The following is a 25151-nucleotide window of genomic DNA, read 5'->3' on the forward strand; positions in this document are numbered from 1 at the left end:
GTATCAGATACAACACAGTCAGCCATAATGTGGGCCCATGCGAGGACCAATCAACTTTAGTTTGAAAGAACTCAACTGGGGAACAATGCATCAAAGTACCAGAACAACTTGTATTCCGTTTGAACCTGAAGGCTACTGGTCTGGAGAGAAAAGAAGGCTTTGAAGAAGGTAAAGAAGACTATCGCACGTATTGATAACGTAGACCTTGTTTTAGATGTTTTTGTGTGATCCTCAGTATAATAACACTGGTCAAGAAAATTTGACTAAATCTTTAAATCAGAGATGCAAGTAAACCTTTCTAGATGATTTTTTTTTTTCAAAAGATTCCAAATCTACTCTCGTTTTTTTTCTCTAGTATATTAGGTTTTCATAACAATAATAATAATAATAATAATAATAATAATAATAATAATAATAATAATAATAATAATTAATAATAATAATTATGAGTTAATGGTTAGGTAAATCAACAGGTTGGATTTTTTTTCTGAAACATCATAGCTATCATGGCAAAATCTGTATTGCGCAAGCTTTTATAGGTCAAAGTTAAAAACAAAAAAAATCTCAAAAATCGGATGTCCATGAAAAAAAGGAAAGACATATTTGTTGACACCAATTTCATCAGTGTCAAAGAATATGTTACTGGGCACATAAAGCTATATAATTCAATTCATGTGGACAAAGTTTAATGCTGGTTAAGATACTGAACAAAAACCCCACCTAAGGGGAGTAGTCATATCAACAGCACAATCTGATTGGACATTGAATAAATGTCAATGTTCCAGCCATAAAAACATTATTTTTCTGTGCATGTCCTGTCACTGCATTCCCACAATCTTGTTCACCTCATAATATGGCTTTGAAGTCATTCTATTTGTATTCTTTAATATTGTATACCTTGCCTGATCAACAAGAGTCAAGAATTAATTACAATGTTTCAATAATAGTTGTTATTCTCATTATGCTAAGAGTCTCCTGGGAAATAAGAGCATCCACACATGAACTGAAAGCTGAAGCTCAATCACATTTTAATAATGACCCAACGGCAGATGCCGGATGATCACAGGTGACATGTCTCAAGCACCTGAGGACTGCTATTGCCGGCGTTTCCAGCCCAACACCTTTGACCCGTCTCGTTGCAGTGACTGCCTGCGGCCGGATCATATGCACCTTGGCACCGCACCAACAGATGCTACACAAGAGTGGGTGTGTACATGACAAATTTGTAATGTACTGCAAAAAGTGACAAGCCTGTCAAACATCATCTGCCCTCTTAACGCCGCTCTCAGGAAGAATCCACTTGATCTCGAGAGTTTCTGAGGATTTAGTCAGACATTTGCATTTGTTTGCTAGGTTTTAGGTTTTGGAGACAAGAAATGGGCAAAAACCTTTGTTGTGCTCTGGGCTTGACAGAGTTAATGCTCAGTTTTGACTGACATTTTGAATGAGGTTTTAAATTAACAACATGTTTACCATTGTGGTTGGAGTTTGCAGAGGTGTTTTTACTTTATCACACTGACAACTTTTTTTTGTACAGCGGACCCTCGATTTGTGTATGCCATAACGTTTGTAAGATTAGGTTTTAGACAATTTTTGGGGGCGAAAATTTTGTCCTCATTTTTTTCTACTTGAACAGAAATATTCGGTCCATAAAATTGCACCATGATAATGAAATATATCGTGTGAAAAAACCCTTTTTTTCCACAATTCTTTTCCTAATTTCTTATTATCATTTACGTGAATGGTGTTTCCGCATTACAGACATTGCATTAATGTGGAAATTCAAAAAAATTCCACAATTGGACACAAGTGTTTTTCACAGGACAGCGACGATATACAGAATTAGGAAAAGTCAAGAGGCCAAAAGAATCTTATCTCTATATACGCAGAGTAACAACACATCAAAGTTTGGAAACAGTCAAAATGACGGCTCTCGTAGTCCTAGTGTTAAAAACCACCTGCCCGCGCTACTCTCAGCCTCTCATATCCTGAACTCGAACACGAATGTGTGAGCAAAAGTAAGTTGAGTATGCAGTAGTTTATTGAGTGTTTTTAAAGTATTTTAAAAGTGTTGCCATGCTGCCTTGCATCATTGACATATCGGCCATTTTCTTATCTCGTATCAGCCACCTGCGCCACAACTTAGACCTGCTTTCAACTGGTCTAAAGTTTACTCTACCCTCAGCCACCAAATTGTCAGGGGACGTCGGGAACGTGTAAAAGAAAACACACTTGGTCCGCCTGAACGCCCAGCATGGCGCAGTGCGGTCTGCCAAATTCTCAAACTTGCTAAAAGCAGCCATGCACCTGCTGGAAAATCACGATGCGCCAGTTTTTACATTCGATAGCACGTGCGAAAATACAGCCCTTTGTGTGTTTTTCTCCTTGATTGTGCTTTTCTAACCATACTGATATAACTACACTACCTCATTAGCGTAAGTTAGTGAAACGCATACATACAGTGAAAATTTGCATGACATTGGTGCCGTGGAGACAAAACTCCGGCGTAAACCTGGGACCCCATGTACTTTTACTGTACAACTTTACCAGTGTTTTTCAACCTATCATCCTCCCTTCTCAATCACAGGTATGACAGCATTGTCATACCAGCAATGCAGGTTGATATATGCGGTCAAAAGTCATTTTGACTTGGTCTGATTGAGGTCATGATATCAACCAAGAGAAACAACAAGGTGCCGTTTGAATCCGTATGATTAATTCATGATAGTTCATAGGGAACACAGGGAATCTGTTGTAACGCGAGACAGCCACATGACACATGCAAACACTTACAGTACAAAAGGAATACGATTGAGTTGTGACTTGAAAGTCATTTCATTAACAGGTAGAAAAAGGGCAGGTTGGCCTTAAAATCTGGAGAGGGTTTAAGAGGAGATCAAAACTTAAGTTCACCTTTGAGGTCCACTTTAGTGTTGAGGCAAAAAAGGGATCAAGGTAAGGACGCGAATAGAATGTGGGCGGTTCTTGAAATGCAAAAGAGAAATGAAATAATGATGAGGGTGAGCAGGGACTAGCTTGTGTTACGTCCGGCGTGCAGTCGACAGGTTAGCTTTGCTAGACGAAGGAAGAGGGACATAATAGTTGGTGAAAGCTGCTTTGGATGAAAGATAGTGGCGATAGTAAGTTCTACTTGTCATGTTGTGTTGTACAAATATTATTTCAATGTTGTGTAGTAAAGTTGCTCTTCATTCTTTACAAGATCAATCTTTCTCTGCTGTGTCACATTGCTGTGCTGGCCATTATTGGTGGAATTGCTATAATTGCTACGTTACTCTAAGAAAACTAATCAGGTAACTGGAAATGGTTTAATTGAAGTCATAACAAGTTCATGAAATCCGCAATTTCTTCCTACAATCGGAGAAGTTCAAACATGATCATTTTTCCGCATTGATGGCTGGGTTGACTGGTTGTGTCCTGGTTTTTGTCATTTTTTCAGGAATTGGGTGATGATGACGAGCAAGTCTTATCTGAGTCGAACTCAAGTGCCAGCAGTGATGACATCAGAGATGCTTGGACCTACGAGTGGAGTCTTGTCCGCAGTTTGAGTCCTGACTGCGAACTTGATATCTGTGACACTGACACACAATCTAGGTGACACGTTATATATGTCCTTTAGCCTGTTTTCTTACTTCCGCAGCAGCAAACACTTTGTATATTTAAAGAGAGGGTCCTGCGTTTTTTTTTTTTCCTCAGTGGTCTAGCATTTACAGTAGATGACAGATCCTACTCAAAGGTGTTACTAAAGGGAAAGGTATGAGAGAATTTTGTTGGAATTTCTACAAAAAAAGCAACGGGCAACCCCTCGTGTGAAGCGATTGGGATGAGAATCATCACCTCTGAATCTGAGACCATGGTACATAGTCGGAAAAGGGTGGAGTGCTCCCTCTGGGTCAGGAAAGAAACCTTCCCCAAGTGGAGGAACTCAATTATTTGAGGTCTTGTTCTCTTGTTCAGATCGAAAGGAAGATGGGCGTAACGTCGACAGTGATGCAGACTTGATATTGGTCCGTTGTGGTGAAGAATCAGCTGGGCCGAAAGATAAAACTCTCTATTTGCCGGTCGATCTACGCTCCCACCCTCACCTATGGTCACGAGCTGTGGGTCGTGGCCGAAAGACCAAGATCGCAGATACAAGCGGGGGAAATGAATATCATCCACAGGGTGTCCGGACTCTTCCTTAGACGTGGAGTGGAAAGCTCGGCCGTCCGGGAAGAGCTCAGAATAGACCTGCTGCTCTAATGAGGTTGCTCGGGCTTCTAGTTAGGATGTCTCCTGGACGCCTCCCTAGTGAGGTGTTCTGAGCATGTCCCACAGGGAGGAGGCCCTGGGGATAACCTGCGGACATGCTGGAGAGACTACAGTCTCTCTCGTCTGGCCTGGGAGCTTCTTGGGAAGTCCTCAGAAGAGCTCGATGAAGTAGCTTGGGGGAGGGAAGTACGGGCTTCCCTGTGCCCCCTACCGTTCCCTAGATAAGTGGAAGAAAATGGATGGATGGATGGATGGACGGACGGACGGACGGACGGACGGATGGATGGATATCCCACTCCAAGAAATGTTGGCGTCTCTATATCGTCCTAATTTTTAAGTTGAGGGAGTACTTCCCATTCTTTGGAAGTAATATTCTGTTCTTCAGGGCTGAAGTTGCTGCAACCAACCACTCAATTTACTCTTTTACTTTTGAGCACAATCTAAAGAGATCCAAGACCGCAGCTGTGTTAAAGTTTGCCCCGTGGCTTTACATTGATTCTAATGCTTTATTTGGATTGAGAGCGATTCATACATCTCAATACTTTTGTGGTTGGTTTGAATGTCCTTCTCTTCATTTTCCAGCTCTACAAATAATTCAGACCGTTCACACAGAAGCAGCTCCCCGAGTTCAGAGAGGAATTGTGTCGCCCACGGAGATATGACCCGGATGGACCCTTCTCCCCTTCGCAGTGCTGGGAGTCCCTGGATGGACGAGAGGAGAGGCAGGGACAGATCCCGCAGAACCTCAGGTCACTCTGCACATGGACACAACACCTCCACCGCAAAGATAGTAAAAGCAAAATATATGTTGCGTGTGCCGAGCAAGAATCCATTATATTTTGGTACAAAATAGATAGAGGCCGATATTGGACTTATCTTGGGGTCTTTTTACTGTTCGAGTCACAATGGAGCTCTTCTATCTACCCAAAATGTTTAATGTTACAGGCCAATTTGCAGCATCTTCATTCTGACTCCAGTAATTTAAATCTGATGATCTCAAGTTTGTTTGAATTTCAGAGTCCAGAGGAGTCAGGGAACAAGAGAGTGGCTACTTTTCTCCAGACCGAAGAACTGATGGTGAACATCTGACGGAGGATGCCAACAAAAGGTCTTATCGTTACTTCGAGAGGGGTCACCCACTCCCCAACAACTTTGTTCCTGAGCCCAAAGCCTCTGTACCATATAGAAACGTCAATCTCGGTATTCCCTCCCAGAGGAGAAACCCTGAAACGTACATGCAGGAAACTTGGAGAAGTGAATCCCCTCAAAGGTATTCATACCACTCCAATTTTAGAAGGGGGGCTGAGTCATTGAGGAACTCTCCAACACGCCATACCTCAGTGAGCCCAGACAGACACAAGAGATCAGACCACCGAATGCGCTCTCTCTCCAGAAGTGAGACTCGATCTCATGCCTCTTCTCACCTTCCCTCACGTGCACCTTCTCAGCATACATCCAGCAGGTCCAGTCCATCACGTCAACGGGGTTCCTTTGCCTCTCGAACCGTGTCACCATCCAGAGCGACACCTTCTCACAAGCGCACAGACTCCTTCTTTTCACAAAATGGAGGCTATGAAGCAAAGGGAGGACGTAGCCGAGAATCTAAAAGCCCATCACAAGCTTCCAACAAACAGAGTTTAGACTCTGAGAGGCTCTACAGGAATCTAGAGTCCATCTCCCGCCGCGCCTCCCGCTCCTCAACATTTCAACAGAACACAAACGAGGGATCCCAAAGATCTCCTCAGACCAGAGAAGGGTCTCTATCCAGAAATGGCTCACACAGCCACACATCACAGAGACAGCCATCCTCCAGAGACAGCAGACCGAGCGCCTCCCCTGGCTCCTGGCAGGGATCCTCGCAGTCTGTACTCAGCATTCCCATCTCATATGGTTCCTCTGCTTCAAAACATGGCGCGGATCACCAGGGGCCTGCGGCATCACCGCCACTTGTTGCAGTCACGGAACCGGACAAGTTCAATGAGGGGGATTCCAAGATCAGTGGTGACAGAAGCAGGAGTAGCGTGAGGAGAGGCATGGAGGCCTTGCTCCTCTCTGAACCCAAGAGCGCTGCACAAGAGCTAGAGGAGGTAAATCACATGCATTTTACAAAGTTCACCACCAGCCACAAAATGAGGCACCCCTGCACAGTATGTCCCACAAGAGTATTGTCAAGAATAATATACGGTATATATACGGTATAGACGGGTAGAAATGTTTTCGACCCGGAAAAAAAGGCGAATGACTGACGACGGAAGGGTACCCACACTGCAGACGGATGACGAATAACAGACGCTCAGTTTTTTGTAAAATGCCTAGCTCTGCGTATTACATTGTGGCCAGAGAGTGTACAAAGAAGACTCCTAAGGTTAACGCCCCAATGTAGTCAACATGTGTAGTTCGCCCAAACTGTCTGTAAAATTTTCCTCAAAAGACCAACAAAACTTGGACATACATGACGCCACAAAAGATGTCAGCAGTCGCTCGTACTTTAATTTGCCTGCTTTTCTAACTCTTTTAATCTGAGGTGGGGATGACAATGGAAGACTACATAGTTTTGGCTGACATTCCAACAATCCAGGTAGAGTCAGAGGAAGATTTTCCGGGACTGAGAAGGAGGAACCAGAGTCCAAGTCCTTGTCGAGACCAGAGGTTCCGTACCCAAAGGTTGGTGGAACATCATAGCTGTCCCATGAAACAAACAATGCTTGCTTGTTTGGCGTGGAATATTATAAAAGCAAAAAATTGAACAGAAATATTAGGGATTTTAGGCCATCTTAACATCCCAAAAAACAAAAAGTACCAGTTGGAACTGTAGTTACGGTAATGTATTAGTTTCACACCAACTTCTACAAAGAAACCAATGATATTTTAATTTTTTTACTTCCTCCTTGGTACGGTTAGTTTGGTCAGGCATTGAAAACAGTAGTTGAATTCTGATGCAGCTATCTAAACTAGCAAATAAAGTAATCAGGTAACCATAAACGGCATAATGGGAGCATAACTAGAGGTATTAAGCAGATAAGCACATGTAGTTTCACCTGGTTGACACTTTGCTCAAAGTGTGCTTTTTTTTGCTAACATTCTATACTTAGCCTATAGTAGATTCTCCAATTATTAATTATCAACAATTTTCTATCGTGTTAAGTTTATTACAACTTTTTTACTCTCTGGAAGACGCATCAAATATTTTTCCCGCGCCTTCAGTTGACCAATAAAAGCAGAGCATGATATTGTTTCATGACCCAAACTACCACAAGTCCCAGAATGCACTGCGCCGCAGCAAGTACTGTACTTTTAAATTATTACATCACTGTCTGTCACCCTTCGCTAGTTTGCTGCCAGATACTACCACAGTAGTTTGTTTTGAAAGATTTCTTGTCACAATTCTGGACCAGTTTTAATTCCTGCCTTACATGTGTAATTGTAATTGTGTAACTCTAAATAGTGTGCGGTATATAAAAACGTTAGCTTACACAGGCTAGTTAATTTGAGATTAGTTTAGATATGTTCGACCATTGCGCTAATTAGCTCGTAGCATATCACTAGCAAATATTGATTTTAACTACGGTAAGTAACTTTTCATAGGTTGCTTTTGAAACTAGGTTGAAGATGGATGACGTTGGGAGCACAAAAACGAATGAAATTTAATATGAGTGACATTGTCAGAGAGCCTTTTTTTTAAATTACCATTATTTGCAATTGTTTTGAAGCCATCAACCACAGGCCAAATTCTACAGTTGGAATTTCGTGCCGGATGAGAGAGGCAGAGGCAGAGAGCGAGGGAGGGACAGGAGAGAGAAGGACTCTGAGCATGGTCGATTATCACACAGACAGTCGACAGCATCTCTTCATTCACAGGTGTCTTTTTGTTACTTTATTTAAACCAAAACATCAACCGACTGTTTCACATTGTGGTCATCCCATCACAGAGTTCAGATAAGCAAAATGGGGAGCATAGATCTGCAAAGGTGAAGGAGCAAGCACTTCCCGACTGTCCACAGACACAGGTAAGTTCCAAAGAAGCTCTAAAGTACCTCAGGCATCGTTTCATCCCCTCTGCACCATCGCCGGTGCGTCACAAATGTAGTAACTCCTCATGTACATCAAACAAACGATTCTTAAGATGGAAAAAAAATAGCTGTGTACCTTTGAGATCAGTGTTGTAGTTGCGACGTACAGTAGGTTGAAAAAAAATCACGGCTGAAAGCATCTCTAAGCACACTAGGCAGATCGGTTTGTGTTTAAATTCTGTGAACATATAATCTGCTTCCTGTTTTACCTGAAAGACACAATTTTCTTGACTTAATTTGGGCCTTGCTTCTGGCGAGGACCGCAGGAATCCAATCTTGGGTTTGTAGGCACGCTCAAGCGTTGGCTGCCATCTAATGGTCAACACTGTTATTGCAACTTAACACTGATAAGCTCCAGTAAGCATTCTTGTTTTCAAAAATTAAACTAGGACCACGGAGTGTCACCCACCACTGCTCTAGACCATGCGAGTTGATTTATTGTCTTTATTAATAGATGGGGAGGTGCTGCAGGCTCATGGCAGAATAGCTGAGGCAACACACACAGCATGATGGATGATCGCCTAAATAGACGCATTAATTGCCATCTAAAGTTTTTTGTAGCCACATAAAAAGTTTGAAGTGCTTAAGAATTATTCAAGCAACACAGCCATTCATTTTAAAAGGAAAATGGGTAAAAACAACCACAACTTCTTTTCACCTCCAATTTCATTGATTCCCACCCTCACATTGGATCTCATCAACTTTGTGAGTATCTTTCCTTTTATCATTCTCTTGTTCAAGTTTTAATAGGACGGATCACATTTTTTAAAACCCTTTGCAGTCCACTCTGTTTTGCATGCTTCAATGCTCCAATACCATACAGTGTTTCCTCAAATAGTGGCCTCTGCTGTAATAGATTCCATGCCCCAGTTAATCCCAAGGTACGCATTTTAAATCAACAGCGCTACCAAAATAGACACCTCCTTTTTTTCCCCTCACAAAACAATTGGTGGCCACTGTACAAATGGTTATCATGAGTGATATTTGCATGTGTCACAATTGACAACTTTGCCACCTGCAGATTAGACAGGGAATCTGTAAAGATGAACTCTTGATTTGGGCAAACACAATTGAGTAGAGTCCACAATAATAATAATAACAATAATAATTATTATCCATCGATTATTCAAGCTGCTTGGTATTATTATGATTATGATTATGATTATTATTATTATTATTATTATTATTATTACATCCCTTACAGACCAAACCCGCCCTAACCACCATATGAAGAAATATGGTATTTAAGTTCTTGTAAGCTTTGTTCTGCTTATGCTAAAAGTGTTATGTCATGTTAGCACACACACGAGTCAGAGGCTTTTGTGTGCGCGTGTGTGTGTGTGTGTGTTTTTATTTCAACTTTGGTTTTCCTTTGTTTTATCTGTCATGACTGACACAGAAACCACAACAAAATGCTTAATCACGCTTCCTTTTACTGCTCTACTTGCAGATGCTTTCACTTTGAAGGGGTGGATGTCTCGACTGGATGAAAACGACAAGGTAAAGACATTTTTTCTTTCTTTTCTTGTGAAATGTCTCATTGATTTTGTACAATTGCCACCAATGTACTGGATACAATTTTGTTGTTTCTCCACAGTGGAGGAAACACTGGTTTGTTCTGGATGATGAGTCTTTGAAATATTACAGAGACCCCGAGGCTGAGGAGGTACTTGATAAGGCACAAAAGGGCACTGATCACTGGCATCAGACGGAATCCTCTTATCTCCAAAACCATCACTTTTCAGGAAACCAAAAACACGGCATGTTTGTTAAGTCATTAATATTGCAGCAACAAAGAGAGAGCAAACCATTTTCATCCAATTTTAGATTGGTCAATAATTTGTATAAATAACAGACCCAGATGGGGACTGACCAATGGTCTAAAATTTGAAAAAGAAAAAAGAAGAATTAATATATATTGACCAAATTTGGACAAAGGGGGTTTCCGCCCAACAGTGACTTTAAGCGTTCTTATATCTGTTATTGTTCTGTACTTGACATCAATCAAATTCTTTTGAGGGTTTTACACCCATTCGAAGCCTAATTTATTCATTTGAGTTTCATAACGAAGGTTATCTATGAATTCATAGACTGCTCTTTGTTTTCTTCTTGTGCAATAGTCAGATCATGTGGACGGAGAGATTGACTTATCCACTTGTGTCAATGTGTCAGACTTCGATGTGGAAAAAAACTACGGCCTGCAGATTCAAGTATTGTACTTTTTTTTTTTTTTTCCCCTCTTGGCTAATTGACTTACACAATGTACCAGGGTATCAGCGTCGTTTATTACCCTGCTCAGTTTCACGTCTATTATATGTTTGGCTGCTTCCTGTTTAACGACGTGTGCGTTTGTGTCAATGTGTGCGTGTGTGAGTGCGTGCATGTGTGTATGCGTGTTTGCTGGGTCTTTTGATCACTCCTAGACAAAGAGGGCAGTGTTCACTCTCTCTGCAGTGACCTCTAGATTGCGGCGGAACTGGGTGACGTTACTAAAGCAGGCCATCCAGAACAACATGCAGTGAGTGTGGCTCCATACTGGGAACTGGCTATAAAGAAAAAAAAAAACAAAATAGCCTGTGGAAAAAGGCTGTAAAGTCTAAAAAGGCCTTTTCTGACATGGCTTGGATCACATTCCGACCCCAAAATACATCATTTACCCTTAGGGGTTGATTGGAGAAGATAGTTTGCTAATTTGGAGAAACACATGTGTAAATCCTGGCAAACAAGAAGAAAGCAATTTAAAAGGGTCAAAAACACTTTCACGTTGCAATGAAACAAAAATCTATACACAAAAGCATGACAAATAGAATGCATACAACAAAAATCCATCCATCGCGGGTTCTGGATTTACAATCCTGGTATTTCGCGGATTTTTGGGTAAATTTGCTGCCATTTTGCCGCATTTTGTTTTGAGTTTACATCCCGCGAGTCATGAAAAAAATACCTATATGTACTGATTTAGCCAGGCAGAGCATCACTGTTGTTTTGTCAGCTGCTGCTCATCTTTCTTATGACTTCTACATGTTCCTTTTCTGTATGGAATGTAATATTAGTGGACTGACATCGACACATGGGTCTGCAACTCTGCAGTGAAGGTGCTGTCACATTAATCACAAACTGACAATAATTTTTGCTATTGTATTACTACTTCTAATATAGTTCCAATTACCGGTAGATCATTTTGTCAGACTTTAAATAGTATCAGCCAAATTCAACATAAGCGCTTTATTACATTATTTAGTCAAATTCTCATATAGTCCAAGAAAAAAGGAATGTTGCAAGAAGTCGGAGATTGCCAAGTCCATCAAAGAGATGCAGGCGATGTGTTTGGGTGGTCTGCCTGCGGCAAGCCCTTCTATCTTTCTTCTGATGTGTAACATTAGCCCCTCTACTTTTCCTCATTCTGCCCTCAGCCAATCACAAAGCGGCAGCGAGAAAGAGAACCCCCTCTCCCGCGGCCCGTCGTCATGCCAACCGGCTGCTCGCTTCACCTGCTCGGGCTTTGAGCCCGCAGGTTCCAACAGCGCAGCTGCCCACTCCCCTCGCGGCGAAGGCCTCCGTCCACCAGCAGACGCGGAGGTGAGCTCAGACCCTCAGAGAAAAGAAGAACACGAGGAGGGTTGGGACCGCGATTGGCCCAAGCGGCTGGAGGAGAGGAACAAGTGGTTTGAGGGCGCTGTCCCCTTCAGCGAGATGGGCAGCCGGTGGGACTGCATGCAGCTGAAGAGGGGGAGTGTACCTGTGCCCGTCATTGACACCATGGACTCAGAGGTCAGCAGGAAGTGGACGGAATTTGAGAAGTTGTCATTTAGGGATATGAGCGCGCAGTCACTCATCGGAGTCCAGGCGTATCAAACGATCACGCGGCAGGCCTCTGATTCCCGTGTTGACACCCAGGCCCGTCACTCAAGCACTGATAAGGATGAAGCCGGTGAAGCCTTTGTCACCGGTTCACCAAGTGACTGCTCAGGGGAGGCTCCCGCAACTGTAAACGGGTCACACATTGTTCAGACAAACACAGCTGAAGCCCTTCAAAAGGAGGTGAGGCACGGCGATGTGTACTGAGACACTTTTACCCGCGGGGCCGGAGTGGGACTCATTTTCAGCCCCGGAGTTTCATAACTCAGCTTGACAACGTCTGAATGAAGAGATACAATTTTACCCTTACTAGTGTCTAGCACTGAAATATCTTACCATTCCCATTAACGATATTCGTACCGTATTTGATCAAAAATCCTAATTACAATTGAATGTGCTTACAAGAGCAGTGTTTATTCGAACAAATATGACAACGTACATATTCTATAAAAATTCAGAGCCGCGAGGAAAATGACATGACGAGATGTGACGTGTGAAGTGGTTCGGCATCAACCTCACTGGTCCCAGTTTATAGTCCTCATTTGTTTTTCAAGGTGTTTCCTCTGCCTTTTTTGTAAGCGTATAAACTCACACGTGCGCTGACAGTCAAATAAAGAAAAGCATCGTCAAAGGTGAGGTTTGCTACTAGTTTTATTTTTATAATAGCATCAGTTATTTTTATAATTTATTTCTGTTTAATTTTCTGGATCGTTTGCTATCATTTTTGTGAAGGTGAAACCGTGAGAAGTTTCATATGCAGTTTAATCCTTTTTGCATGATTTCTTTAGGAAGATTGAAGTGTATACTTATCGAAGGCCAAACATCTTCCTGAAATGCACAGATGCAAATTGACGTCTTGGTTGTTTCAGATGTTTCGCCTTGAAATCAAAAGACACCTTCGGCTATTTTTGTGGATTAAAGACGAAACGTCTTCAACGACAAAGAAGAATTCAAGTTGCCTTTTATCCACTCTATGCAGTTTCCTGGAATGGCTTGCGTTTAACTTGACCACTGTACTAATAAGAATGAGAAATGTACTTGCATACCCATTTCCATTTATCTACTCAATTTTCATCATGCAGGCGCTGTCCCTTAGAAGGCAAATGGACAGCATTAAGAGAGAGCGTGCAGCCACGGTGATAGAAGTGGACAGTCCATGTGGACCCGGGGCCCCCTGCGGGGCCCGGCTTGAGGCCATGGAAGCACTCCATCAGAAAGAAGTGCGGGAGCTGCAGGAGAAACACGAGAGGGAGATCGGCGAGTTAGAGGGACAAAGAGACAGGATGCTGGAAGAGGAACGGCAAGCTTCTGCTAAAGGTTGAGTCAAAAGACCATCTATTTATTTTCTATAGTGCTTGCTTATTCCTGTCGGGGCTCGGACACCAGTTACAGTTTTCAAGTTTTTAATCAGAGTTTTGTACACACTGGAGTGATCGCCAACCAATTGTAGTGTGTTTTCAAAGTTATTATCTGAAAAGCAAAAAAAAATAAAAAATCATGATGATGATTTAATGCTTCATTTCAATTCATTGTGCTGTTCCGTCCGGTGTGCCCTCCTTGGCCACCGGGGGCAGTATTAACCAGACACAAGCAAACAAGTGATCATTTCTGCGCACGTGTTGTTCCAACATTTGTGTTCAATCTGTGTTTTCATGAAGCTAGGGGGGACATTATTAAGGCAAAGTTGTGGTTTTTTTTTTTAAACACACAGTATATGATTTTCTTTGCTTCATGTTTACTTTGACCATGAACTTCAAGTGGCATTAAAAAAGCTCAGAGCCTCTTATTTGATCATTTTTTCACTATATGCCAAACCCCTTGTAAATCAGGTCACTCGTATCTCGAGGCACCACTGTACATTGTAAAATAAAATCTGGGTTGACATATCAAAAAATTCTAGACAGGACTTTAGTCATAAAAAGATAACAGCTTCCATGGTAACAACAATCTGGTGGTAAGGGAGCTGCGTATTGCCGTGTCTTGTGATGTTTTTGCACGAGGCAGGAATCATTTTTTGACAAGCAAATTTTATTAATACAGCCATGGAGGCTCTGAGAGCAGCCCACAGAGAGGAGTTGGAGAAGGCCAGGCGGCTGCCTGGGGCGGACGCGCACATGGAGGCATCTTGTAGAGGGCACGTGTAAGCAATCATATGTTTTCGATTTTCATGCATTGCAATTCACCGCACAAATAACTGTCCTGTGCCGTATACTGTATTTATGCTCGTAAGGCCTCCGGTGGACGTGTGGCACAGTGAGTTGGACGTGTTGTCTGAGCGTTTCTCCGAGAAATGTCTGCAGCTGAGCCTCACCGAGCAGAGCAGCCAAAGGAGAGAACGTGATATGGAATGCAAAGAGAAAGAGTTGCGACAGCTTTGGAGAGAGAATCAGGTCAATCACCATAACTCCATATAGCACACTAAACAATTTCAGTTATATTTGCCCCATTTGATTGTGCAAGATTACTGTACCTCATCAATCAAAGCATGTAATTTACTTTTTTTTTTCAGGATCTTAAAGTCAAGCTGGCAGAAGAGATTAGCCGCATGCGTTATTTCACCACAGGCCAGAGGCCAGACGTTATGTCCCTTGGCAACGTGGCATCAGAAGTTGAGGTAGTGACAGCAGTAATCTGTGGCTAAATTCAAACCAATACAACTCTTACATAAAAACCTGTAGGGAAATATGACCAGCCCGCCGCATCCGGGCCCGTTTTTAATTTTTTTTTTTTTAATTGTACCTGAAATTGGATTTGGCAGACATGTGCTTGAGGGATTTTGGACCCAATTTAAAGAGACAAGTTGTTAGAGCAAGTTTGCTTAATGTGTTGTCGTCCATCCTAGTAATGAGTCCCTGAAGCATCATTATCATACCAATCCTTTCTTCATCACGGCCTTGTTAGTCTCCCATGTTCGGTTCCATTGAGCAGCACACACTGCCATCTACTGGTTGACCAGCAGAGCTCCCTAGAATGGAAAGCCACGGGTGGGTTTATGGAGTGGGCGATTCTGGTCCTTGGGACCGGTATCCCTGCATGTTTTCTATGTCTCCCAGCTGCAACACACCTGATTCAAATGATCATATAGTCAGCAAGGTCTGCAGAAGCTGGATAACGATACTGATCATTTGTATCAGGATACCAGCCCTCGAGGAGCCGAATTGCACACCTCTGTTCTAGCCAGATTCTCTTCATGCATACAAGTGGCTATGAATATTCATTAAGGTGAACTTGTTTTATTAACCATTTATAGGGCACTCGTTGAAATGCTTATGAACCTGAGAAATGATTGTCGTAGCACGTCACAGTAATTTTATAACACCAATGTAATGTACTTTTCCATTTGCATGACTTGTCTTGGTAATTAGCTGGGGAAAATCATAATGAGGCGTGTAGTGTCCAATTGAACTCTTTGGCTGTTCTGACGGCAGTAAAATATTGCAGCAAGGACAGACTTAAAATATGAGTATATTTGTAGTTTTTAGAAAAGCTGGTGCAAGTATTAGCTACTTTGTTCAGCTGGATATATAAAAACAACTCGTAAATCTAGTGTATAAATGTAAAGTAGCTGTCAAAGACCACAATTTTTTTTTTTTTCTGTTACACATCCACAGTCTGAAACACATTCAAGCTCCTTTAACATTTCGCCTCTCAGACGCTGCTGAGAGCCAAAGAAAATGAAGTGCAGTCTCTTAAGAAGCAGGTCACCTGCCTACAAAGTGAAGTCCAGTCTCTCGCTAAGGTATGGATATAAACGACACACCACTGATGCCAGCATTGGTACATGTGCACAACCTAATGAAATGAGAACCAAAACAAGAGCTGTAAAAGAAATTGTTCCTTTTAAATGATAATAATGCATTTTTTCATTTATGCATTTGGAGTAAATTTGCACTCCATAATAGTAACCATTCGGCGGTGTCATAATAGTTGATCAGTATCAACTGCACTATTGCACACCGTATATTGCAGGACTGTGTACTTTTTTCCTCAAATATACATTTTGATATATTTTTATTGCTATAGTGATGGAGTGACTCCAACTACAGACAATGCAATTTTTTTTTAACATAATTGGCCACTGAAAATGATTCAAGTAACATATTGAACTAAGCGTAAATGACAGAACTGAAGAATGTTTTAAAAGCAGAAATTTGCTTTCGGTAGTGCAGCTGTACCTTATGGTGTGGCCAATGCATACGAACATACGCTCCATTCTAGTAGCGTGGAGTAGCTAAACCACTGTTCAAATGTTTTTCCTTTAGGAGAAGGAGGCAGCCTATGAGCGCTACAAGGAGGCTTACGTCGAGCTAAGTGACTTGAAGGGCCGAAGCAGGTTGGAGATGGATTCTCTCAATGAACACTTGAGATTGGTCAAAGTGGCGCGACAGGAGAGAGCGAGGGAAGCCTGCGACCAATGAAGCTAACTAGTAGAAATTCAACTTAAAAAGACAAATAAAGCAAATTCCACGCAAAACAACTGTCATGCAACCAAATTTGTGACGGCACCATGCAAAGACAAGGACACATTTTCATATTGTAATGACTCACTTTATTGAGTTCACAAGATGCAAACATGCAAACAAGAGTGAATGCTTTTCATTACGTAAGCTTCACATGATATGAGAGTTAATCAAATATGTTTAGGTGACGGATAAAGAGCGGAGGACAGAGGAAGGAGATGGGCAGAGGTAGATGGATGGAAGGAAGGACAAGTGCCTCATCTTCCTCATTTTCCTTTTGCCTTATGATATTCTTCCACTCAATAATGCACCCTGTATGTAATAAAAAACAGTTAGGGCAAGTTTTGTAACATACAATGCCATGAGCTAAAATAGCACAAATTGTGCGTGACTTACATAAGGTCACGTAAGTCAGTGTGTCTTAAGTCAATTCAGTCATCGTCATCATCATCCTCTGGGACGAAGATGTCGTGCTCCTCCAAGAGAGCCGCAAAGTTCTTGCTGATCAGAGTTCCCACATAGAGGAATGGCACCACCACTGCAGTCATTCGGATGAGACCGAAGGGCGTCTAAAGGGAACAAAGAGGAAATATGGATGTTAGAATTTAAAAGGTGGAGCACATGATAAAATCCCAAACTCCGTCACAGACATTAGGTTACTCTATTCAAACAGTGATTCCTAACCAGTGTTCCACAGCGCATTAGTGTGTCATGAGAAATCATCTGGTGTGCCGCCAGAAATTTATTTATTTATTTATTACAAATTATGCATTTTTCTTTGGTCATCTATCCAAACCAACAACGTACAGTGACAAGTAGAACAATTAAATGCTTTTTCCACTAGAACATAGGTGTCAAACTCCGGTCAATGATGGCTGCTATATTGTTGCTTATGATGTTTCCCTCCAACAACATTCCTGCTTCACATGATCAGACCATCAACAAGCTCTGCAGCAGTTGAAAAATGACATCAGGTGCGTTAAAAGAGAGAAGCATCCAAAACATGAAGGATAGGAGCCCGCGAGCACCGGAGTTTGTCACCTGTGCACTAGAAGTTAGAACATACTGTACATACAATGCTCATGTTTGACTGCCTGAATATTTTGTTAACCTATAATTACCGTGGAGTTTTTAATGCGTATTTGAGCGCTAATCGGATTACTCAGAACAAAATATAATAATTCAAATCAAATGGATGAAGGTTCATATGAATTAACCAACAGTAATGTGCAACCTTCTATCAGTTGAAAGCACAAGGGGTGAAATGAATAAATATTGAGATTATTGACTGGACGATGACGATATATACAGTAATGGTCGATCGTGTGTTCGGAATGCGTTTCATTTAGAATGGAAATTTTCGCAGCGGGCAAAATGCCTTTAAGCGCTCGACAAGAATAATTTTAATCATTAAACCTACGACAATTTAATGAACCCCCCGGAAGTTGTTCATTTAATTATCCGCTAATGTAAATACCTTTTATTATAGAGGAGGAAAAAAAGACTTCCTGATATTTCCTCTAATTTGAATAAACACACGTTCATTGGTTCATTTGACTATTGCAGACCCATATCCGCACGGCGATTGGCCAAACTATATGTTATACAGAGTTAGGTTCCGCCCACCTGGTTAGTCATGTTTTTTCGCCTTGACAAGACGACCTCCCAAAACACTTACTTTATCTGGTTTCGGTAGGATTGCCCCCGACGACGACGAAACCGCACTTCGAGTTTGCGTCGTCCTGTTTAGATATGATGTTTTCGAAGCGTTGTTACGACCCATTAGCCCAACATTCCTGACGTTGGGTCGCAGGGAGAACCGTAAAACACTCGTCGCCATTTTTCCCACTGTCAAAACTGTGGGCGGTGTCACTAAATGACGTTTTGGGTGTATCCTTTTGATGACGTCGGGTTTCATTAGCAGCCTTTATCATACACGAGGTCGAAGTTGAATGACTTTTTAAATGCTGTTAAATCAAGATATTCGAATTCAGTAATACACACAGTGTCGTCACCGATCACAATTAATGAATATATATAAGGCTCTTCCCGTGCATTATGAACTGTTTTATAGCGTAGTCATGTTTAACTCCAGTAGAGAGGAAATTTTGTAAATAGTGTATAGATCGCATTTGTGTAGACAAACTATCAAACCTTTCCGCAAAATACGGAAAAAAACGATTTCTATAGCTAAACTAGCAGCAGCAGTACCTCGAGGAGGAAGCAGCAGCAGCGCGCGCTGTCTCTCCGCGAGAACGCGCGCGGACGAGAAGTCGAAAGACGGAAGAAAGGACGCGGAAGCTAAACTTGCCAACTTTTAGCCGACGGCAGAGAATTATACACTATGTTAAAAAACGAGTTGTGGCTTATTCTGAGCATCGACTTAGTGTGCTGAACCAAAGCCTCCCTAGCCCGCGTTGACTTGCAGTCACCGCTCTATCATTTCTCCACACGACCCGGTGACTCCGCCAGTTTTCAAACAGGCACTCCGTCTTCCTTCAACCCGGTCACAAAGTCACTTTTTTATAGTGGGGTGTTTTCCAACGACGTCCACGTATACTGAAATATACCAGCACACTCTCAGCTTCCTGGCTAAAAGTTTCAACTTGTGGAAGGGGAAAGTTGGCGACCGAGGCCTAGGCGACCGAGGCGGGTTACATGTGTGAAGATCGCGGCCGAGCAGCGACTCACTCGCCACAAACATGTCGGCCCAGGCTCAGATGCGAGCGATGCTGGACCAGCTCATGGGGACGGGGAGAGACGGTAAGCTTGACCGTTTTTATGTGTCGTCAAATAGTCTCTTAAAGCCACAGGAGTTTATGTTGTGTGCTAACATTAGCCTGCGTGCTATGGGAGTTTATGTGGTGTGCTAACATTAGCCTGCCTGCAATGGAGTTTGTGTTGGTGCTAGCATTAGCTCGATTGCTAAACTAGGGCTCTCATGCTGTGCCACTCGTGAGGCTAGTTAGCTACCTGTTGTTCACATGCCAAGTTTAGTATTATAGTGTGTTTTGAAATATCGTCGAAACGTTTTTTTATCACGGCTCTGTTAGGGGTTTTCATTCATTTTTAGCAGGGTCCTACACGGTAATTATGCTTGTGCGTGGCTCAACGGTCTGCACTTAGATTGAGAGACATTTGAGCCCTCCCGTGAGAGAAATTTAATTGCTCAGCAATGTTTAGTTGACACATAAACACTCGTATAAGTAATGTAGAGCAAATAAAAACAAAGCGTAGCATTGAGGATGTATTAACATAAATTTAGATAAAAAGAAAAAAATTCAAATAAAAAGTTGTTAGATGTTGCATGCGGTCTAAATATGCTTCAACAATATTTGTACAATTAAGGCAAAGTGAGAAAACAATTACAGTGATCTATAATGGAACATGCAGATGGATGTTGGTAAAGGGTAATATGGTCAAATTATGCAAAGTATTTTTTATGCAATAAATGGGTGAGTATAATATTGACAGTGATGTCATGACATGCTTTACAGTTAAGTGTTTATTTATGTCTTTTAATAGGAGACTCCATGAGGCAGAGAATCAAATTCTCAGATGACCGGGTGTGCAAAAGTCACCTTTTGGATTCATGCCCTCATGACATTCTGTCAGGCACTGTGAGTATCTCTCACACACACACCGCAAACATGAATGCTCCTGTCATTAATTATCATTCTGACACTGTTTTAGGCAGGTGTTTTTCTTAGTTTTTTTGCTGCAGCCCTGTGGAAGTGAACTGAAAAGTTGATGCCAAAGTTGGAGAGCAGGACCTGTCTTTTCTTTGTTTGTTGAACAGATGTTTCAATTTCAAGTTCAATTTGGCAAGCCTACATACTCCTGTATATTCCACGGAATAGACTTATTTTTTCTTTAAAAGCTAAACACCCAAGTCCTCCAGCAGTCTTGCATTTCATATAGCCCCTTAATTTTTCAAAGATAAAAATGAAACTCTTTCTAGCAGACTAGCATACCAAATAATTTCACAAGTCATATTGGCCTTAGGTTAGCAAATATGTACACCATTGCACCTGTGCTGTATCTAATGAGCTTGTGTCAACACTGTTTTTCATGCACTTATTTGTTCTGACCCTGTAGAGAATGGACCTTGGAGAGTGTGTGAAAGTCCATGACCTGGCCCTCAGAGCAGACTTCGAGATTGCCTCCAAGGAGCATGAATACTTTTTTGAGCTTGATGTGAGTCCTACTGTGGGATTATCAGAAATACAAATGAAAATGACCTGCTATTAACACTTAGTATAGACCCTTATCACTGATGTCACTTTACCCACAATGCTTAGTTTCCAGTCATGTTTAAGGGCACGCATGCAAAAGGACAACAAGAAGACAAGCCTTCTCTTATTATTGTTGGTATTATTGGTCTACTTATGTTTAGTTTCGTGAAAAAAGGTCCCTATTAGAATACCCATCATTGACACTTTGGAGTCAGTCGTTCGAAGTCATTATGTAGAAAACAAGCAGGTTGAATGGAAAGATCCGTATGTACTTCCAAAATCGTCAAATGAAGCCACTTTGTTCCCCGAAGTGAGCTATCACAACATCGTAAATTATTTGATTGTAAAGAAGAGTGCCTACACTTGGGGAGTACTTTGATGCTGTCAAGAGCCTCTTAGTACTTTGTGTCTGGAATGATGATGTTGGCTAACTTGGCTACATTCAACACAACGATCTTTGTCTCGTGACAGCAAAAGTACGGTACGTTACTTTTGGTTGACACAGTACATCGTCACTACTTTAATGGTGTAAAACGCTGTTCATTAAATCGTTGGTGTCCAGATAAACCTCTTGCTGTACGTCGAAGCCTTTCAAGCTAGCTTGGCTTGCTACCTGCCAAAAAAGACGCGTTTGTTGACTCGTCATCAAACGAGGGACATCGAATATAATTTTACATTGATTTTACTCATTAAAGTTTTTAGTATCTCAAAGCCTATGCACAAGTTAAGTAAGTATTCCTACAGCTTGTATGTGACTTTATAGGTTACACTGTACTTTACAGCTATAGAATGCACTTTCGTCAAAGTAAAAAAAAAACCCATAGTGACACATATTTACCTACCAATATCTTGCGTGTCGATTTTCAGGCTGCTGAGCACCTTCAGTCTTTTATCGCCGACTGTGACCGCAGGACTGAGCTGGCCAAGAAGAGATTAGCAGAGACTCAAGATGAGATCAGTGCTGAAGTAACAGCAAAGGTGGGTGACAATTGTGGCGCACGCATCGAAACCAACCAATTAATCTCTCTTCATTGCAACTCTACATCGTCTGTTTTGCTTAGGCTGAACGTGTCCACGAGTTGAACGAGGAGATCGGGAAGCTGCTTGCTAGCGCCGAGCAACTCGGAGGCGAGGGCAACGTAGATGAGGCCCAACAGTTGCTTGAAAAGGTGGAGAAGACCCGCATGTTGAAGAAAGAAGCAGAGGTTAGAAGACAGGATGGCTGCTTTTAACTCTTAATGGGAATGTTGAGGTGCTTCTCCATTACAATTGCGATCCAATGCTCTCTTATCTCCTTTGATTTCTTCCAGGATATTTACAGAAACTCAATGCCAGCCTCCAGTTTTCAGCAGCAAAAGCTGCGGGTGTGTGAAGTGTGCTCGGCCTACTTGGGTCTCCATGACAACGATCGGCGTCTTGCTGACCACTTTGGGGGCAAACTTCACCTGGGCTTCATTGAAATTCGCGAGAAACTGGAAAAGCTCAGGGTAAGGTACTTGACTGGAGTTTTTGAGACCAAAAGGTTCAAAGGCAAACAAATATCAAGTCCAGCCTAAACTAGACAGACCCGCGATGGTCGGCACAAGCTACAAAATAAATCTAAAATTAGCGACGGTATCCACTGTAATGAGGAGACGGTGTCAAAATTTGAATACTGCCCAACCTGACCGTACATTCCGTATTTCTATGGCTTGACAGGGTGCGCTGGCCAGCTGGGTCCTGCTCGCTTAAAACCCAGAAATGTATTTTTTTGCATGTGTGAAAGCTTGCGTGCATTTTGATTGGCTATAATTTGCGACATCGCCACGTTGCGCAACCAATCCAAATTTCCATCAAAAACTGCATGTTTCTTGTTTGTGTTCAGTGTTCCTGAACAGTGATGATCTATTCCTGATCCCATTTTTAACGCAGAAAGCAGTTGTAGAGAAACAAGAAAAAATGCGAACCAGACGCAGAGAGGAACGAGAACGAGATGACGAACGGGATAGGCAATGGGAGGTGGAACGGGAACGGGAACGAGAAAGGGAGCGGGAGAGAGAGAGAGAGCGAGAATGGGAGCGGGAACGGGAACGCAGGAGGTAAGAGGTCCCCAGCTGCCTTATTCCGTCCTGCCATCAGATACAATAACGTCTTTTATGATTATGTGTTCCCCTCCAGGTCACGATCCAGAAGCGGAGACAGATATAGGTACTACTGTGTTTTTACGTGCAATCAGTTGTGTTTTTGGAGAATTCTATTAGGCAAATGCTAATGGCACCATGAGAAGTCTGATCAATTTTCTGATGCGCAAACGCAGGGACGGCGGTAGTTCATCCTCCCACCGATCAAGACGCCACCGCTCCTCTCGTTCTAGAGAGGAGGGTGGGGATCGGGAGCGAGAGAGGAGGCATCGACACAAGGACAGACACCGCTCACACTCGCACTCTCACAGGCACAAGAGAAAGAGGTGAGACAACCACCGAAACAAAAACATTTCCTTGCCGATTGGCAATTCTGCCTTTAACACTGGAACCATAGTTAAAAATAATGAATCCGATTTAAAGAGAAGTGGACCCCCCAAAATTATTTGCAATGGTGAAGTTTAATATGCACCTTCACTAGTCTAAACTTGGCATTCTGATTAATATTACGTTTGTGGAATGTGAGTTAAGAAATAAAATCCATCTCTTTTTAGCCATTTTTATCACTTCTGTTGCCTGAAAATGACATCACAGTTGCTCATGTAACAACCAATCACAGCTCACCTGTTTTCTGAAGCTGAGCCACGATTGGTCGCTCTGAGCCCTGAGCAACTGTGATGTCATTTTCAGTCGACAGCAAGTGGCAAAATGGCCTCCCCTGAGATGGATTTTACCGTTTGTAAAGAATTCTTTTGAATTGACTTCATCTTTAGGTGAAACATTATTTCCACATTTCCATCCTTTATTATAGAAAAAAGGGAAATTTTTTCAAATGATTAAACATATTGTGATTCTCTTACTGGTTTTGTCTATAACATGAGAAAATAGGGAAAAATGTTGATCATTGTCTTCCTAAGTAAAAGCAGATGTTTACCGAGACAGCTATGCAGGTGAAATAGGCATAGTTGAATTGCGGGGGCGCGAGATATGATTGCGCTTTGTAAACGTGTCCCTAAAAGTGCTCGTCTTCCAGCAGGTCGTCCAGAGAAAGATCATCGCACACCCGTGACGTGGAGCCCTCACTGCCCCAGGAGCGGAGTCAGGAGGGCGCCTTGGAGGAGTGGCGTAACAACAGGGCAGAGTACAAAGACTGGGAAGACCGGGAGAGGTCCACCTCCCCAGACATGGGGAGGGAGCGGGAGAGGGAGCGATCCCTGTCCCTGGAGCGGGACCGACATTCCAGCTCCGAGGAGCGGGAGTCGGGAGAGATTTGAAGAGGACAGAAAGGGGCAGGACGCAGCATGTCTCTTGATGTCAATCCATTGTATTGTTCAAGGATTATCGAGAAAGAAGTTCATGTTCAAAGTGGCAAGTGTACATTAGCAGGTTGGAAAGTCAATGCGGGATTGAAGGGATGTTGTCAATTTAATAGGCAGAGCAACTTTTATACAACTTAGAATTGAATTTGTTTATGCCAGGTTGTTTTGACAATGAGGGGAGGTCTGCTTAACTTTTTCTCACAACGTGCGTATTTCTTTTTAGTCATTAATTCAACTTTCAAGGTTTCTCTTTTTTCCCATTAGGACTCCTTTAAGTTACAGTAGGTGTGGCTCATTGTACAGGGTTTGAAAATATTAATGATGCATAACCCCACTACAGTACATTTTGATCTGGGAAAAGAATGACACAAGACACTTCTGTCCTTTTGTTTACTGACTTCAAGTCTTTTGGAAAATCTGGTTATGGCATTGAAAATTGGCCTTTGATTAAAGATGCTTGAAATTTAAACTTCAGGAGTCATCAAACTGCCACTGCTCAGTAATGTATGACATGACATGCATGTTTACATCCAAACATGAGGCTGAGGCGAGCTGTCTGCTAGGGGTGGTGAGGGGGCTTCTATTTTGCTGTGCTGCCATAAAGTGTAATAAACGTTCTGCTTGATATGCAATGTGTTACACATACTTCCGTTTTTCTGCACTTTTTATTTCAACGGACCATTCTACTTGTGTATGTTTAAACTACAGCTTTGTAGGGAATTTAAAATGGGTCAACTAAAACATGGATTTATTGAAAGAATTTGAAATGGACTGATTTTCTAACTGTCGGGTTGTGGCATTTGTCACATGAGTTGAGGAA

The 25151-nt window shown here is 42.2% G+C and overlaps 3 protein-coding genes across 4 annotated transcripts; 2 read left to right on the forward strand and 1 right to left on the reverse strand.

Annotated features, from left to right (window-relative positions):
- Position 1: 1 nt before the first annotated feature.
- LOC147146323 (uncharacterized) lies at positions 2–16640 on the forward strand. The gene is given in 20 exon segments (XM_086032420.1): positions 2–168; positions 1050–1206; positions 3458–3612; positions 4852–5018; positions 5287–6356; positions 6794–6933; positions 7980–8127; positions 8199–8276; positions 9807–9839; positions 9937–10005; positions 10460–10549; positions 10763–10857; positions 11753–12380; positions 13280–13514; positions 14238–14337; positions 14428–14587; positions 14707–14811; positions 15850–15936; positions 16460–16587; positions 16589–16640. Coding segments are annotated over 19 exon segments (3675 nt in total). The 5' UTR covers positions 2–168; positions 1050–1056; the 3' UTR covers positions 16626–16640.
- Positions 16641–16723: 83 nt separating this feature from the next.
- Positions 16724–18549, reverse strand: smdt1b (single-pass membrane protein with aspartate-rich tail 1b). Its single transcript, XM_086032418.1, has 3 exons — positions 18336–18549; positions 17054–17226; positions 16724–16969 (listed from the first exon to the last, which is right to left on the reverse strand). Exons 1-2 carry the CDS (start codon positions 18495–18497, stop codon positions 17089–17091), a joined length of 300 nt encoding a protein of 99 aa, XP_085888544.1. The 5' UTR covers positions 18498–18549; the 3' UTR covers positions 16724–16969; positions 17054–17088.
- On the forward strand, positions 18304–24976 carry LOC147146325 (putative RNA-binding protein Luc7-like 1). Of its 2 annotated transcripts, none has more exons than XM_086032417.1 (10): positions 18304–19420; positions 20183–20277; positions 20756–20854; positions 21760–21870; positions 21954–22097; positions 22203–22379; positions 22804–22970; positions 23050–23079; positions 23189–23338; positions 24049–24976. In XM_086032417.1, the coding sequence occupies exons 1-10, from the start codon at positions 19360–19362 to the stop codon at positions 24284–24286; spliced, it is 1272 nt and encodes a 423-aa protein (XP_085888543.1). In that variant the 5' UTR covers positions 18304–19359; the 3' UTR covers positions 24287–24976. The 2 variants fall into 2 exon arrangements, with proteins under 2 accessions (XP_085888543.1, XP_085888542.1); XM_086032416.1 differs by having other exon boundaries at positions 18305–19420; positions 24046–24976.
- The last annotated feature ends 175 nt before the right edge of the window (positions 24977–25151 follow it).

The sequence above is a fragment of the Filicampus tigris genome, chromosome 6 (genome assembly GCF_054856515.1).
Source record: "Filicampus tigris isolate MCC_2025a chromosome 6, RoL_Ftig_1.0, whole genome shotgun sequence".
NCBI classification, from domain to species: domain Eukaryota; kingdom Metazoa; phylum Chordata; class Actinopteri; order Syngnathiformes; family Syngnathidae; genus Filicampus; species Filicampus tigris.

What these genes read in the sequence shown, in the direction of transcription:
- smdt1b (XM_086032418.1), bottom strand. Translation starts at nt 18,497, where the DNA reads ATGGCGACGAGTGTTTTACGGTTCTCCCTGCGACCCAACGTCAGGAAT. An exon ending in TCCTACCGAAACCAGATAAA is followed by an intron (nt 17,227 to 18,335) that starts GTAAGTGTTTTG and finishes TGTTCCCTTTAG; the next exon opens with ACGCCCTTCGGTCTCATCCG.
- LOC147146325 (XM_086032416.1), top strand. Translation starts at nt 19,360, where the DNA reads ATGTCGGCCCAGGCTCAGATGCGAGCGATGCTGGACCAGCTCATGGGG. An exon ending in AATACTTTTTTGAGCTTGAT is followed by an intron (nt 20,855 to 21,759) that starts GTGAGTCCTACT and finishes GTCGATTTTCAG; the next exon opens with GCTGCTGAGCACCTTCAGTC. An exon ending in CGGGAACGGGAACGCAGGAG is followed by an intron (nt 22,971 to 23,049) that starts GTAAGAGGTCCC and finishes GTTCCCCTCCAG; the next exon opens with GTCACGATCCAGAAGCGGAG.